Below are 16,529 nucleotides of genomic sequence, written 5' to 3' on the forward strand. Positions count from 1 at the left end.
TTGTTTCTGTTAGGCTACTTGTTTTGCAAGTAAAAAATGCCTAGTCGGTAGAAAGGCAGGATTGTTTCTAATTATATAATTATATATACTTGTGACTGCAGTGCCTCCTTTCGGGTAATTCCTGATTAAAGTTTAGTAGCCGTATTCAGTATTGTTGCTCAATATTACAACATCTACTGTTTAATAGATAACCTTTATAGTATTTATTTATGTACCTCTATAGTAACAATTTATAGAACCAATTCTTAGAAGAACTAAATACATATAATAATAATAATAATAATAATAATAATAATAATAATAATAATCAACATCATCATCCACAACATCATCATAAAAATATAATGCAACAAACTCTCTTTCCAGTCTTGCTAGTAAAATCTTATTTAATTTATTTGATGTTTCCCGTGTTATCGACGGTCAATTATTGTGTTATTGAGATGCGCTCAAGCCGCGTATTGAAAGAGGAGGCATGTCAGGACATGTGCGGGAGGTTGCAGAGAAACGGCCGCTGCACGGATCTCACTACGGCGCGTCTTCAGTAAACAGGAGAGTGTAATTTTGCAAGTTTACCGACATTTTATGGACAAAGGTACAATACTTTGCATCGTTTCAGAACGTTATGGTGCCAGTCTACGGTAGAGTGACAGGAAATTACTAGTATGTACTTACGTGGCGTTGTAGCGAAATTGCATTGCCGTGTACCGTTCAGATTTCTAACAAGCGTAAAGTCGTATGTAATCGTACTGGTGTTCAATAAAGCAAAATTGGCAGTTAAATATAGTTGTACTTCATTTTTAGATTATTAGCGATTGTATCGTAATGCAAGATAATGTAGTATTTAGTTATTGAAGTGTTTTATTATAAAAAAAGATATTTTTCTCTAGGCTATATTGTTCTGTCTAAATATTGTCCCGTTTGTCCCTTCTGAGTCAAATCATTTTGTGCGGCACAGATTATAAAACTGTGCATATAAAACTATATCCAAATATGTGTGGAATGAATTTATTTATATTTCACATTTATCTTGATGCTAGTTAAAATGTGCTAAATTTGACCCTAAACACTTTATATCGGGTAATACAGTACACATCATTTTAAGCTCCACACATGTTTGTTTTCTTCAGGTATTTGTTTACTGCCATGCATTGCTTAGAAAACCAGTATTTCTACAACGGTGAATGCCGCACGTGCCATCAGTGTGGACCGGGGCTCGAGCTGTCTGAAGTGAGTATTTATGAAAAAATATACATGGGACGCCTTTGTTTTGAAAAAATTTTTTGCAACAGAATTGTTTTGATGAAAATATTTGTTAACAAGTCATACTTAATAAGTAAGATAGATATTTTCAGAAGCACTGCTATAAACAATAATTGTTTTCTCACTACAAAACAGTTTGCATCGATCATTTTGACATTTTCTATACAGTAGCTTTTCCAAATCACAAACCAACAGTTGGAACATGTGCTATTAACTATTATGTTTTGTTTTTTTGTGGGGGGGACGGGACTTGTCAAAATTACTCGGTTTCTGCAGTGATTTGCAGTATCTGCTCAGTGTTACATAGCAGATCCCACGCGCCTTCGCAGCTGACCTGGCTGACTGGCCCTTCCTTGTGACCTCATCAGATGCTTTTTTTAAAACACTGGCAGACACACCTCTTTCAGTCTTTCTTTTCCACTGTCTAGACATTCTGTACAATTACTAAAATCAAGAAAGTGTCCTCAGTTGTATGTAAGGGGATGGTTGTAACACTTTTTAAAGATGTATTACAACTCAGCCCACCCCTCTTAGCTATTGTTCAACTAGCTGTAGTAGGATAGTGGTTTGAAATTAGCAGGGGAAAAATACATCACAGTTCACCTGAGAAACTACAATTTAATCTTATTTAAGTCATATGATTTTATCTGCAATAGTATAAATACTAAACAAAATATAGTCTTGGTCAAAAAAATTACTTTCTTACCTCAAATTCTGTTTTTTGTTTATAAAATCTGCATGTACCTATTTCCAGCCTTGATATTCATCATGTGGGTTTAAGGAGGCAGTATGTAAACACTTAAATGATCACATGACTCTCATCCTATTCCTGATTGGTGGAATTGGTGGTGTTACAACTCTCCCCATGTTACAGCCATACCCGGGGTCCCCTACTGTTTTTGTTGTTCTGTTTTGCAAGGTGAAATATTTTGTTTAAAATCTTTTGTTAATGATATATGAAGGAAATTTATACTGCTTTTATTTGTCAGGAGTGTGGTTATGGGAGTGGGGGAAATGCCCACTGCATCCACTGTGGTGTCCGGTCTTACAAAGAGGACTGGGGTCATCACAACTGCAAAATCTGTTTGTCATGCAAGCAACTCAACAGACAGCAGATTCTCCCTTGTACTGCCAGAAGAAACACAGTTTGTGGAAACTGTTTACCAGGGTGCGTAAATAATTGTCTCAAATATGTTATGATACATTGTGTTTGTATACATGATAAACGCTTTAAATGTGTTTTGGATGCTTTTTATAATGATTTTATACTTTAGATCTATAGATTACTGTGCAGACATGTGCTTGTTTTCTTTGTACTTTAATCTAGATTTTATAGTAAGACACGAATAGATGGACTGCAGGACTTGGAATGCATGCCTTGTGGCGCCACATCTGGCACTGAAAGTCGGTGTACTCGTAAGTTTCCCGATCACTGTTTGTTAACTTCATTTGGCAAATTCTGAATGATCTCTTTGTGTGTTACGATCATTAAATGATGCAGTGACAGACCTGCTAGGTGGTTAAGCCAGTAGTTGCTCAAAAATACATATTTTAAATGATCGGAAGTATAAATACCAATTGTATTGTTTTACAGGAAACAAAGTAGTTGATACAGACATAAATGGCAATGCGGAGACCTCACCTCAGCGTGATGTGGCGGCCATTGCCATGTGTGGGACGGTAGTTACCATGGCAATAGTTTTGTCATTACTTTTGTTGGTATGCATCTGGCACGCCTTACTTAAGAAGATGTTTAAAGGTATGGCTTTATTATTACCATCTTTCCTATATTTCGTACATGGCTGGGACTGGTAGACAAAGGAATGCATTACAGAACGATCGTTGCTCTCTCATAAAGTATGCAGAGAACCACAACATCACAGTGAGGATTCAGCAATTATCAGCAATGGGGAAGCTTTGGTCCTGAACGTGGAGAAAGATGTGCAGTTATCAGGTGGGTTACGTGACAATTTCTTAGTACACTCATAATGGGAATTCCTCCTAAATCTGAAAAATGTTCATAGGGCATATTTACAGGATATTTTCAACCGAAGTATAGAATGATACAATACCAGTTACATCGATGTAAATCCACTTTCATTGTGCATTAAAATTAAAACAGTCAAAATTAATGCGTTAACAATAATTTTTTAAATCACAGCTTGTTATTACTATCTTGACTGCATTGAGCCATGTGGTATTTTGATACCCAAATGGGAGAAGAGATGAGCAACCATTTTTAATGGAGACGTATTGTATTAATTCCTGCTTGTAAAGCTTCAGTCCTGATGTTGCACAGAATCCCAGAATTAACAGTTGAAATCAAAACATTGAGATAGCATCTCTTGGGGAAGCTTCTGGAGGGAATATACAGTATGAAGAAATATTGTTACTTACAAAATGATATAACATTGACTGAAAGCTCAGAGGATATTGCAATTTGTTATTTTACTGAAGGCTAATAAATTCAAATAAGGATCTTTTCAGTTTTTAGGTGCACTTTGAATAGCTGTCAGGCTTCTGTTTGTAAAGCCATTTGTGAAAAGGTTTTAGATTTAGTTTTTTTTTGTTCATGAAACAAAATGTTTTGACAGCAATGTCATAAACTGAGAAGGAAATGGAGTCTATGGTGATCATAATGGAATGTGACACTTCTATGTAATAGTTGCTATACTATATACTAATGTAGGCATAACTTATTGTCTTTTTGAAACTTCTTTTTGGAATAAATACATTTCTGTACTGGGTAGTTTTGCCAACAGACAAAGAAACCCGTATTTGCATTTAATTTTAACCTTTCTTTAAAAAAAAAACTGTTTGTGACGTCTCACATGTGGCTTTGACTTACAACTGTACATTTAGCCCACTTCATAGAAAATATTGATATATATCGTGAGTCACTATTTTGTCTAAAAATACAGATGTGCTTTTTAGTCTATATCACCCAGCCCTATTTATTCATATTTAAATTCCATAATATAGTAATGTTGTTTAAAATTGAATCCGCTGTAAACTCTGTTAGTCTTCCAATGTCTTCTGGAATACAAAGACCACACTTAATTCCAGCAATACAGTCGCTAAGGGTGACGATACAAAGGGCAACTTTTTGATCATTGTTTCCGGGCAATGTTGCTGACCAGTGCTGCTCAGGCACTTTCCATTAATATTGGGCATCAAATTTCTATTTGAAAAACTTTGATCAGCAGTGGGCAACTTCATCCAGATGCAACTTAATCCAGATCCAGATGAGTTGCCCTGTGTATCATCACCTTTAATGATACAAGAATATTTGTAATAATGAATAAAATACTTTTGGTTTTATTCTCCCTTTAATATTTTAATATTATTTTACATTTATTTATAGGCTTCCTACCAGTTTCGGAGGATTCTGCTACTGTGGATATTCCTGTTGCCCTAAAGTCCATTCTGCACACCAGAGGTGTTCTGGAAAACAGTGAAACCTCAAGCCGCAGCCGTTCACTGGACTTTCAGCCTCTGATGAGAAACTCCAGCTGCAGCCAGTGCTCAGCACAGTCTGTCAGTCACGGGTCCTGTGACTCCTCCGACAGCAGAGACTGTTTTACAGGAGAATGTCCCTCACTGTTGAAGACCGATAACAAGTACTGTGCATCTGATCAGCAGGGGGGTTACTGGCATGCCCCAATCGAATGCACAGAATTGGATTTCCGGAGCGACATTGTCCCCGATAGGAGTCTCACACACGTGGAGATGAGCACGCGGACGGGATTTACAGAGGGTGACTCTGAAGATGTTTCCCAGCTACAGCTGAAGAGCGGCCCGAACACCAATCAGCAATTCAGCAGCGGCAGTTTCAGACGTGGTAATGTGGGAATAAGGCTCCCGTTTGGGAGGCTTAGCTGTGTTGTTTTTCTGTTCTATTTCATATTGAACAAGATAAAATGAATAAAAATGAAAAATATGAGACAGATGCTATTGTCACCCAGGTGTCAGTAGCCAACGATGCTATTTGCACCTGGGGTGGATTCCCAATGTGGCTATTTGCACCTGGGATGGATTCCCAATGTGGCTATTTGCACCTGGGGTGGATTCCCAATGTGGCTATTTGCACCTGGGATGGATTCCCAATGTGGCTATTTGCACCTGGGGTGGATTCCCAATGTGGCTATTTGCACCTGGGGTGGATTCCCAATGTGGCTATTTGCACCTGGGATGGATTCCCAATGTGGCTATTTGCACCTGGGGTGGATTCCCAATGTGGCTATTTGCACCTGGGATGGATTCCCAATGTGGCTATTTGCACCTGGGGTGGATTCCCAATGTGGCTATTTGCACCTGGGGTGGATTCCCAATGTGGCTATTTGCACCTGGGGTGGATTCCCAATGTGGCTATTTGCACCTGGGATGGATTCCCAATGTGGCTATTTGCACCTGGGGTGGATTCCCAATGTGGCTATTTGCACCTGGGGTGGATTCCCAATGTGGCTATTTGCACCTGGGATGGATTCCCAATGTGGCTATTTGCACCTGGGGTGGATTCCCAATGTGGCTATTTGCACCTGGGGTGGATTCCCAATGTGGCTATTTGCACCTGGGATGGATTCCCAATGTGGCTATTTGCACCTGGGGTGGATTCCCAATGTGGCTATTTGCACCTGGGATGGATTCCCAATGTGGCTATTTGCACCTGGGGTGGATTCCCAATGTGGCTATTTGCACCTGGGGTGGATTCCCAATGTGGCTATTTGCACCTGGGGTGGATTCCCAATGTGGCTATTTGCACCTGGGATGGATTCCCAATGTGGCTATTTGCACCTGGGGTGGATTCCCAATGTGGCTATTTGCACCTGGGGTGGATTCCCAATGTGGCTATTTGCACCTGGGATGGATTCCCAATGTGGCTATTTGCACCTGGGGTGGATTCCCAATGTGGCTATTTGCACCTGGGATGGATTCCCAATGTGGCTATTTGCACCTGGGGTGGATTCCCAATGTGGCTATTTGCACCTGGGGTGGATTCCCAATGTGGCTATTTGCACCTGGGGTGGATTCCCAATGTGGCTATTTGCACCTGGGATGGATTCCCAATGTGGCTATTTGCACCTGGGGTGGATTCCCAATGTGGCTATTTGCACCTGGGGTGGATTCCCAATGTGGCTATTTGCACCTGGGATGGATTCCCAATGTGGCTATTTGCACCTGGGGTGGATTCCCAATGTGGCTATTTGCACCTGGGATGGATTCCCAATGTGGCTATTTGCACCTGGGGTGGATTCCCAATGTGGCTATTTGCACCTGGGATGGATTCCCAATGTGGCTATTTGCACCTGGGGTGGATTCCCAATGTGGCTATTTGCACCTGGGGTGGATTCCCAATGTGGCTATTTGCACCTGGGGTGGATTCCCAATGTGGCTATTTGCACCTGGGATGGATTCCCAATGTGGCTATTTGCACCTGGGGTGGATTCCCAATGTGGCTATTTGCACCTGGGGTGGATTCCCAATGTGGCTATTTGCACCTGGGGTGGATTCCCAATGTGGCTATTTGCACCTGGGATGGATTCCCAATGTGGCTATTTGCACCTGGGGTGGATTCCCAATGTGGCTATTTGCACCTGGGGTGGATTCCCAATGTGGCTATTTGCACCTGGGGTGGATTCCCAATGTGGCTATTTGCACCTGGGATGGATTCCCAATGTGGCTATTTGCACCTGGGATGGATTCCCAATGTGGCTATTTGCACCTGGGATGGATTCCCAATGTGGCTATTTGCACCTGGGATGGATTCCCAATGTGGCTATTTGCACCTGGGGTGGATTCCCAATGTGGCTATTTGCACCTGGGGTGGATTCCCAATGTGGCTATTTGCACCTGGGATGGATTCCCAATGTGGCTATTTGCACCTGGGATGGATTCCCAATGTGGCTATTTGCACCTGGGGTGGATTCCCAATGTGGCTATTTGCACCTGGGGTGGATTCCCAATGTGGCTATTTGCACCTGGGGTGGATTCCCAATGTGGCTATTTGCACCTGGGATGGATTCCCAATGTGGCTATTTGCACCTGGGGTGGATTCCCAATGTGGCTATTTGCACCTGGGGTGGATTCCCAATGTGGCTATTTGCACCTGGGATGGATTCCCAATGTGGCTGTTTGCACCTGGGGTGGATTCCCAATGTGGCTGTTTGCACCTGGGGTGGATTCCCAATGTGGCTATTTGCACCTGGGGTGGATTCCCAATGTGGCTATTTGCACCTGGGGTGGATTCCCAATGTGGCTATTTGCACCTGGGATGGATTCCCAATGTGGCTGTTTGCACCTGGGGTGGATTCCCAATGTGGCTGTTTGCACCTGGGGTGGATTCCCAATGTGGCTGTTTGCACCTGGGGTGGATTCCCAATGTGGCTATTTGCACCTGGGGTGGATTCCCAATGTGGCTATTTGCACCTGGGGTGGATTCCCAATGTGGCTATTTGCACCTGGGATGGATTCCCAATGTGGCTGTTTGCACCTGGGGTGGATTCCCAATGTGGCTGTTTGCACCTGGGGTGGATTCCCAATGTGGCTATTTGCACCTGGGGTGGATTCCCAATGTGGCTATTTGCACCTGGGATGGATTCCCAATGTGGCTATTTGCACCTGGGGTGGATTCCCAATGTGGCTATTTGCACCTGGGATGGATTCCCAATGTGGCTATTTGCACCTGGGATGGATTCCCAATGTGGCTATTTGCACCTGGGATGGATTCCCAATGTGGCTATTTGCACCTGGGGTGGATTCCCAATGTGGCTATTTGCACCTGGGATGGATTCCCAATGTGGCTATTTGCACCTGGGATGGATTCCCAATGTGGCTATTTGCACCTGGGATGGATTCCCAATGTGGCTATTTGCACCTGGGGTGGATTCCCAATGTGGCTATTTGCACCTGGGGTGGATTCCCAATGTGGCTATTTGCACCTGGGGTGGATTCCCAATGTGGCTATTTGCACCTGGGATGGATTCCCAATGTGGCTATTTGCACCTGGGGTGGATTCCCAATGTGGCTATTTGCACCTGGGGTGGATTCCCAATGTGGCTATTTGCACCTGGGGTGGATTCCCAATGTGGCTATTTGCACCTGGGATGGATTCCCAATGTGGCTATTTGCACCTGGGATGGATTCCCAATGTGGCTATTTGCACCTGGGATGGATTCCCAATGTGGCTATTTGCACCTGGGATGGATTCCCAATGTGGCTATTTGCACCTGGGGTGGATTCCCAATGTGGCTATTTGCACCTGGGATGGATTCCCAATGTGGCTATTTGCACCTGGGATGGATTCCCAATGTGGCTATTTGCACCTGGGATGGATTCCCAATGTGGCTATTTGCACCTGGGGTGGATTCCCAATGTGGCTATTTGCACCTGGGGTGGATTCCCAATGTGGCTATTTGCACCTGGGGTGGATTCCCAATGTGGCTATTTGCACCTGGGATGGATTCCCAATGTGGCTATTTGCACCTGGGGTGGATTCCCAATGTGGCTATTTGCACCTGGGGTGGATTCCCAATGTGGCTATTTGCACCTGGGGTGGATTCCCAATGTGGCTATTTGCACCTGGGATGGATTCCCAATGTGGCTATTTGCACCTGGGGTGGATTCCCAATGTGGCTATTTGCACCTGGGGTGGATTCCCAATGTGGCTATTTGCACCTGGGATGGATTCCCAATGTGGCTATTTGCACCTGGGATGGATTCCCAATGTGGCTATTTGCACCTGGGATGGATTCCCAATGTGGCTATTTGCACCTGGGATGGATTCCCAATGTGGCTATTTGCACCTGGGGTGGATTCCCAATGTGGCTATTTGCACCTGGGATGGATTCCCAATGTGGCTATTTGCACCTGGGGTGGATTCCCAATGTGGCTATTTGCACCCGGGTGTATATAGCAGGCAGATGCCATTAATGCCAACAATACCATATTATTATTATTCTTACTATTAGTCGTAGTAGTAGTAATTATTATTATTAATAATAATAATAGTAGTAGTAGTAGTAGTAGTGTTAGTAGTATAATTTTTAGATTTGTATCCCACTTTGGCTCCATCAGCCGTTGAAATTACATGCATCCATGCAGCAAGAGGACAGGGAGTGAGGAAGCTGGGTGTAAATAGCCAATTAGATGCCTTGTAACTGTTTTGACTCTGGTGCAAATAGACACTCCGCAAATATAATGTAGTTTCTGAATTACATTAAGCCAATATGCAAATACCTGTAACAAATTCATATTTAAAAGGTCGGTTGTGGTTGCATGGTGGGTATCACTGTTCTTTTAGTCTTTCATGTTTCTGTTCTCCATGTGCTGCACCCATGTTCTCCATGTGCTGCACCGGCTCCCTCACAGTCTAAAACTAGCACTCTGGCTCTTTTGCATCTCAGAATTTCCTGTGGTGATTGAAGGTATATGTGCCTTGTAATGGACAAAGCTGCCATCCAGGATATACCCCAGCCTTGTGTCCTGTCTTGTCTGAGATGGGCTCCAGGCCCCTTGAAAATCTGACCAGGATGAGCAGATATATGGAAGAACTAATGCGAGTCTTGTTTTCTGGTGTAATGATTTTTTGATATAGGACCATGTACTGGTGAAATATATTCTTTGTTAGATGTAATAGAGGTGACTGCCAGAATTAGAGATATATAAGTAATGAGGGATAAATTGCATCAGGTGCAGTTACTAAGTTGTTTAAGGGAAAAAGATGCATCATGTATGAGACGTACATAAAAATGCTGGGGTGCCTCGGTTGTCTGGTATTTTGGTGAAAGGCTGTCGCCGAGCAGGAAGACAAGCAGAGCCACAGAGGCACGGCTGTGAGGACGGAATGAGGACTTTATTATGCTCCCAGTGGTGAGAGGCTTAACAAAATGGTTGGGAGGAATGAAAATGACTGTTTCAGCCAAAGGAAACACAGGAAAACAAGAAACTTTGGGAAAAGCTGCCAAGGGGTGAAAGCTAAGGTGTTAAGGTTTGGGAATGTAGTAAAACTGAACACAAACTTAAAGAATTGGTAATAGTGTTCAGGTGGAATAACCCCATCCCAGGACACCCATGTGCTCTCATTTCATATTTAAATTTAAGTTATATCAGAATGTTTGCTGAGGTTCATTTTGCAGAACATTAAACGAGTAGAACATTAAACGAGCTCAAAAGGAACAGTGGCTTAGAGTCTGTAACAGCTTAGAAGTGTTAGGAAAAGATACAGACTATACAGAACTAAGCAAACATGTTCACCGTGTCTATTTTGAACTTCATTGGTCAACTGAACAGTAGAAAAAAATTTGTGTAATCCCAGTAATCTTCAGTGTAATCCCAGTAATCTGCAGTGTAATCCCAGTAATCTTCAGTGTAATCCCAGTAATCTGTGCCTGTGTGGCAGACACCAAAAGAACTGTACCAGGAACAGTTTGTTGGAAGGTATGGAGGAACATTCTCCACTACCGTTACAAGTTGTGTAATGTGTAATTGAAGCATCTTTTGGTGACCCAATACCTTAGACAATGTGCTGTTTCCTTTATTTTAGCAGTTACTTGGACATCACACATGAAGAAACAATTTCAGTTCAATTCAATTCTATTTGTATTCCACATTTTCACAATATTGTTTCAAAGCACTTTACATTATCCCTAATCATGCTCATTTCTGAGCAGGGAGATGATGGTGCGCATTCCAACGTCAGGATGAGCAGTGGTGTGGTACAGTACAGGCAGGAGAGACGTCACAGGCAAGGGCTACATCACTGGCAGTCGGGCAGGCAGGAGAGACGTCACAGGCAAGGGCGACATCACTGGCAGTCGGGCAGGCAGGAGAGACGTCACAGGCAAGGGCGACATCACTGGCAGTCGGGCAGGCAGGAGAGACGTCACAGGCAAGGGGGACATCACTGGCAGTCGGGCAGGCAGGAGAGACGTCACAGGCAAGGGGGACATCACTGGCAGTCGGGCAGGCAGGAGAGACGTCACAGGCAAGGGGGACATCACTGGCAGTCGGGCAGGCAGGAGAGACGTCACAGGCAAAGGTGACATCACTGGCAGTCAGGCAGGCAGGAGAGACGTCACAGGCAAGGGTGACATCACTGGCAGTCGGGCAGGCAGAAGAAACGTCACAGGCAAAAGTGACATCACTGGCAGTCAGGCAGGCAGAAGAAATGTCACAGGCAAAGGTGACATCACTGGCAGTCAGGCAGGCTGGAGAGATGTCACAGGCAAGGGCGACATCACTGGCAGTCGGGCAGGCAGGAGAGACGTCACAGGCAAGGGTGACATCACTGGCAGTCGGGCAGGCAGGAGAGACGTCACAGGCAAAGGTGACATCACTGGCAGTCAGGCAGGCTGGAGAGACGTCACAGGCAAAGGTGACATCACTGGCAGTCAGGCAGGCTGGAGAGACGTCACAGGCAAAAGTGACATCACTGGCAGTTGGGCAGGCAGGAGAGACGTCACAGGCAAGGGTGACATCACTGGCAGTCGGGCAGGCAGAAGAAACGTCACAGGCAAAAGTGACATCACTGGCAGTCAGGCAGGCAGAAGAAATGTCACAGGCAAAGGTGACATCACTGGCAGTCAGGCAGGCTGGAGAGACGTCACAGGCAAAAGTGACATCACTGGCAGTCGGGCAGGCAGGAGAGACGTCACAGGCAAGGGCGACATCACTGGCAGTCGGGCAGGCAGGAGAGACGTCACAGGCAAGGGGGACATCACTGGCAGTCGGGCAGGCAGGAGAGACGTCACAGGCAAGGGGGACATCACTGGCAGTCGGGCAGGCAGGAGAGACGTCACAGGCAAAGGTGACGTCACTGGCAGTCGGGCAGGCAGGAGATACGTCACAGGCAAGGGTGACATCACTGGCAGTCGGGCAGGCAGGAGAGACGTCACAGGCAAGGGCGACGTCACTGGCAGTCGGGCAGGCAGGAGAGACGTCACAGGCAAGGGCGACGTCACTGGCAGTCGGGCAGGCAGGAGAGACGTCACAGGCAAGGGGGACATCACTGCCAGTCGGGCAGGCAGGAGAGACGTCACAGGCAAGGGCGACGTCACTGGCAGTCGGGCAGGCAGGAGAGACGTCACAGGCAAGGGCGACGTCACTGGCAGTCGGGCAGGCAGGAGAAACGTCACAGGCAAGGGCGACGTCACTGGCAGTCGGGCAGGCAGGAGAGATGTCACAGGCAAAGGTGACATCACTGGCAGTCAGGCAGGCAGGAGAGACGTCACAGGCAAGGGCGACGTCACTGGCAGTCGAGCAGGCAGGAGAGACGTCACAGGCAAAGGTGACATCACTGGCAGTCAGGCAGGCTGGAGAGACGTCACAGGCAAAGGTGACATCACTGGCAGTCAGGCAGGCAGGAGAGACGTCACAGGCAAGGGTGACATCACTGGCAGTCGGGCAGGCAGGAGAGACGTCACAGGCAAGGGGGACATCACTGGCAGTCGGGCAGGCAGGAGAGACGTCACAGGCAAGGGCGACGTCACTGGCAGTCGGGCAGGCAGGAGAGACGTCACAGGCAAAGGTGACATCACTGGCAGTCGGGCAGGCAGGAGATACGTCACAGGCAAGGGTGACATCACTGGCAGTCGGGCAGGCAGGAGAGACGTCACAGGCAAGGGCGACGTCACTGGCAGTCGGGCAGGCAGGAGAGACGTCACAGGCAAGGGCGACATCACTGGCAGTCGGGCAGGCAGGAGATACGTCACAGGCAAGGGTGACATCACTGGCAGCAGGGGAGATAGCAAGAAGGCAATCTCTGTATATTTATTATTTCCAGAATATTTAACATACAATACTGTGCAGAAGTCTTAGGCAGCCAAAGAAAATGATGTTTAAATGATATTCATGTTCGAATTTTCAGCAACCATCCAATACACCAATGGATTTTTTGACCCGACCACTAGCACACTTTGCATAGATAATCAATTTAAAAAAATGATAAACTAATTAAATAATTTATTTAAGTGAGCTGATGGCAAAATGTAATAAACACACGGACTGGCTGAGGTTCCCCTGAGGAGAAGGTTTGGGAACTGAAGCCGTGTTCATCTAGCCATCCAACCCGATATCAGTAACTTTTTGGAGAACAGAAGAAATTCTTTCTAGTTCTTTCTTAATTTGCATGTGTTCTAATGCTAAATTGTGTTTTTTTTTATTCTGAGCAAAAGTGCACTTACTACCCAGACAAATAGCTTTAAATATTTCCTTTGACTGCCTAAGATTTTGTACAGTACTGTATAATTGTACTTAAAGAGTTACATAATATAACCAGTATCATATTTCAGTGTAAAAATAGTAGTAGCAGTGATTGGATATAACAAAAAGTTTATCATACTTTTGCATTAGTTCATGTTCATTGGAAAATGATAATTAATATGGATGTAAAATTTGAAGTCAGTAAAATTGAATTTATCATAAATATAAATGTCCTTATTACTTCCTGAAGGTCTAGAATTTCATGCGTCACATTGGTTTAGGCTTAAAATCTGTCAACCACATAATACCATCTGCTGTTTTACCTGTTGAAAGGCAAGGTGTAACAGAATATTCTATAAGCCAGTCAGCTCACAATAGCTGTAAGTCAACATTACTCATTTAGTGAACATTTATAATTTCTCTGCCTGTGTGGTATAATTGCATGTGAAATATGTATTTTAATTCTGAAAATGTCTTTCTTCATAGGCATCTGACGTACTGACCATAACTATGAAGAACTGTGTAAAAATGCAAGGTAAAATATTTAATATTTTGATCTTTCAATGATGACATGTCATTTAATAATGTAGCATGTTATTTTGGAGAACTTTCAGAAGTTACATATTCTCTTATTTTTAACTAAAACTAGAAACTGTGGTAACACTTTCTATGAATGTCAGGTCTATAGGAATCTATGAACATATTCATGACATTATAATACATTCACAAAGCATTATAAACATAGCTATAAATACTTATGAAAGGCACAACACATTATAGCCATGTTCATTATGCATTACCAAGCTGTCATTCATAATGCACTATAGATACCTTCATAATACAGTACAAAGTATCCTTAATTCTTATAATAACTATTCTAATGCATTATGAAGGTATCTATAGTACATTATAGATGAGAGTACCAATCCATCACAGAACACACACACATCTACAGGTAATTAGGTAAAGCCAATTCACCTTAGTATGTTTTTGGACTGTGGGGGAAAACTGGAGAACCCAGAGGAAACCCCACAATGACACGGGGGGAACATGCAAACTGTACACACGGAACCATGACGGAGACCCAGGTCCCACAGGTGTGAGACCACAGTGCTGACCACTGCACCAGCAGGCCACCCCCACTCTGGTTATGTCTACAACAGCATTGAACAGAATCTGAAATACAAAGAGACGTTTCCCATCAACTTTACTTAAGCTATCTTTTTGGTTTTTTGAGAAATTTACAGCAAATATATTTGATCACTTTCATTGACTACTATTAACTTTGTTAACAACTGATATACCGTACATGCAACATTATTGACAGAAGGTCAGAATGTCTTACCGTAAATACAGTAATTTCTGTATTAATAGAATATATCGGGGGCTGTGATGATTTTACAGCACAATAATTAAACATGCTTTTTTTCTTCAGTTGTCAACTTGGGAAACAAAGAGTCTTTGGCCTTGTAGAAGACAATTAACTGCCTAGAGAGAAGAATTACCAGCCTGTGGCTTCGGATCTCCTGGAAGTACTGCATCATTTGAGAGGGTTTCTGTCATGTGTTTTAATATTTCTGCTCCTTTGCCCTGCATATGGTGCCTGACCTCATCAACACCTGCTACAACCTGCAAAGGTTTGACACCCCCCCCTTATACTCTGTGAATCTGCAACGCAGAGACAGCTGACGTACGATGTGTCAACACTGTGAAAACCAACACTGCCTGGGGGGCTCTGGTGTGACATGAAGGCCATTATTACGCAGGAATTAAAGAAGCAGATGTAGCATCAAGTCACCTGATTTGAAATGTTTACCTTTTTATATATATATAAGCTAAATTTCTAGAACATAGTGGAGAAAGCCTGCAATGGACCAGCTTGTGAAGATACACTAGACTTTAAGTCCTGGTCTGTTTTGTTGGGTGCCAACATCATTCAGGCGGAAATCATATTGTGTGAATTGCTGCAGTGACAATGATTAATGCAGATTTGCTTGTTTTATGTAATAAAATGATAAATCCATATGTCCAATTGATCATGTTGATCATGTTGTGAGGCATCTTCAGTGTACACTGTCTGCGTTCTGTGCACTACTTGTACTGAAAATAACTTTGAAAATCACTTTTTCTCTGTTCATTTTTCAGTTTTTTTCAGTTCAGAAAACTGGCTTACGATAATAGTCTAAAATCCTTTGGTCAGTAAACATTGTCTTCAAAACAATTGCCCATAATGTTTACATTTGTAATGCTTTTATCACTTAATCAGCTATTACGGTAGTTTTACTCTTTTTCTTTTTCCATGCAGCTTAATGATTATAATATGTGAACACAAGGACAGTAAGGCTGGAAGGAGGCTGCATATGCAGTTTTTACATCTGCCATGTGTCATATGTCTGAAGGGAATGATGATATCTAAAGCCAAACAGGCAGAAAAGTAGGTTTAAAACAAAACAAAAAAAAAGTATTTATGAAAAATCTTCTGCTTCCCAGTTTTATTTAGGTCTCCTGTGCCACCTCAGCCTGGCTGGATTTATTTGTTTATTGTCACTCATCAGTAGGTGCATTTTCAGGAGTTGTCAATCGTTATTGCCATAGATCCTGTTCCCCCCATTGTGATGACTCTACTGTCCTGTTTATACTTGTATTTTCAAACATTTGTATACCTTCTTGTTGTATTTGTTGTTTGTTGTATGAATGCATTATATTTTCATACAGGTGATCAGTCATTATTTTTTTTATAAAGCTTACAGTTACAAATGCCTGTTGATTTATTACACTATATCTCAATTGATTATACACCTTCATTGAATGACTTCACCAGTCAATAAATTGCTGACACAAACACCACAGATCCATGTTCATTACCCAAAGTAATTCTGGCGCACACATTTTAGAAAAATCTTCATACATACCTGAACACAGTAGCACAGCTATCATTGTGAGAACAGCTGCTTATTTTGGAGAAACACCTCAGTCAGCCATCCAAACACAATGAGCTAATACAGGAAAACATGTTTAAGATCTATGCAAACGCAATCAACCTAATTGAGTAACTTGGTTCCCTAAATATT

At 43.4% G+C, this 16,529-nt stretch overlaps 1 protein-coding gene across 1 annotated transcript; it reads left to right on the plus strand.

The window, feature by feature from the left end:
* The first annotated feature begins 427 nt into the window (after positions 1-427).
* eda2r (ectodysplasin A2 receptor) lies at positions 428-16,206 on the plus strand. Its single transcript, XM_023834033.2, has 9 exons — positions 428-592; positions 1,128-1,227; positions 2,250-2,428; positions 2,588-2,676; positions 2,855-3,019; positions 3,119-3,214; positions 4,625-5,101; positions 13,945-13,993; positions 14,894-16,206. Exons 2-8 carry the CDS (start codon positions 1,144-1,146, stop codon positions 13,950-13,952), a joined length of 1,098 nt encoding a protein of 365 aa, XP_023689801.2. The 5' UTR covers positions 428-592; positions 1,128-1,143; the 3' UTR covers positions 13,953-13,993; positions 14,894-16,206.
* Positions 16,207-16,529: the final 323 nt, after the last annotated feature.

The sequence above is a fragment of the Paramormyrops kingsleyae genome, chromosome 18 (assembly GCF_048594095.1).
Source record: "Paramormyrops kingsleyae isolate MSU_618 chromosome 18, PKINGS_0.4, whole genome shotgun sequence".
Lineage (NCBI taxonomy): Eukaryota > Metazoa > Chordata > Actinopteri > Osteoglossiformes > Mormyridae > Paramormyrops > Paramormyrops kingsleyae.

Bases quoted from the DNA above. Each gene is read 5' to 3' on its own strand.
- eda2r (XM_023834033.2), top strand. From the start codon at position 1,144: ATGCATTGCTTAGAAAACCAGTATTTCTACAACGGTGAATGCCGCACG. The intron at 2,429-2,587 runs GTGCGTAAATAA...ACTTTAATCTAG, and splicing joins TGTGGAAACTGTTTACCAGG to ATTTTATAGTAAGACACGAA. The intron at 2,677-2,854 runs GTAAGTTTCCCG...ATTGTTTTACAG, and splicing joins CACTGAAAGTCGGTGTACTC to GAAACAAAGTAGTTGATACA.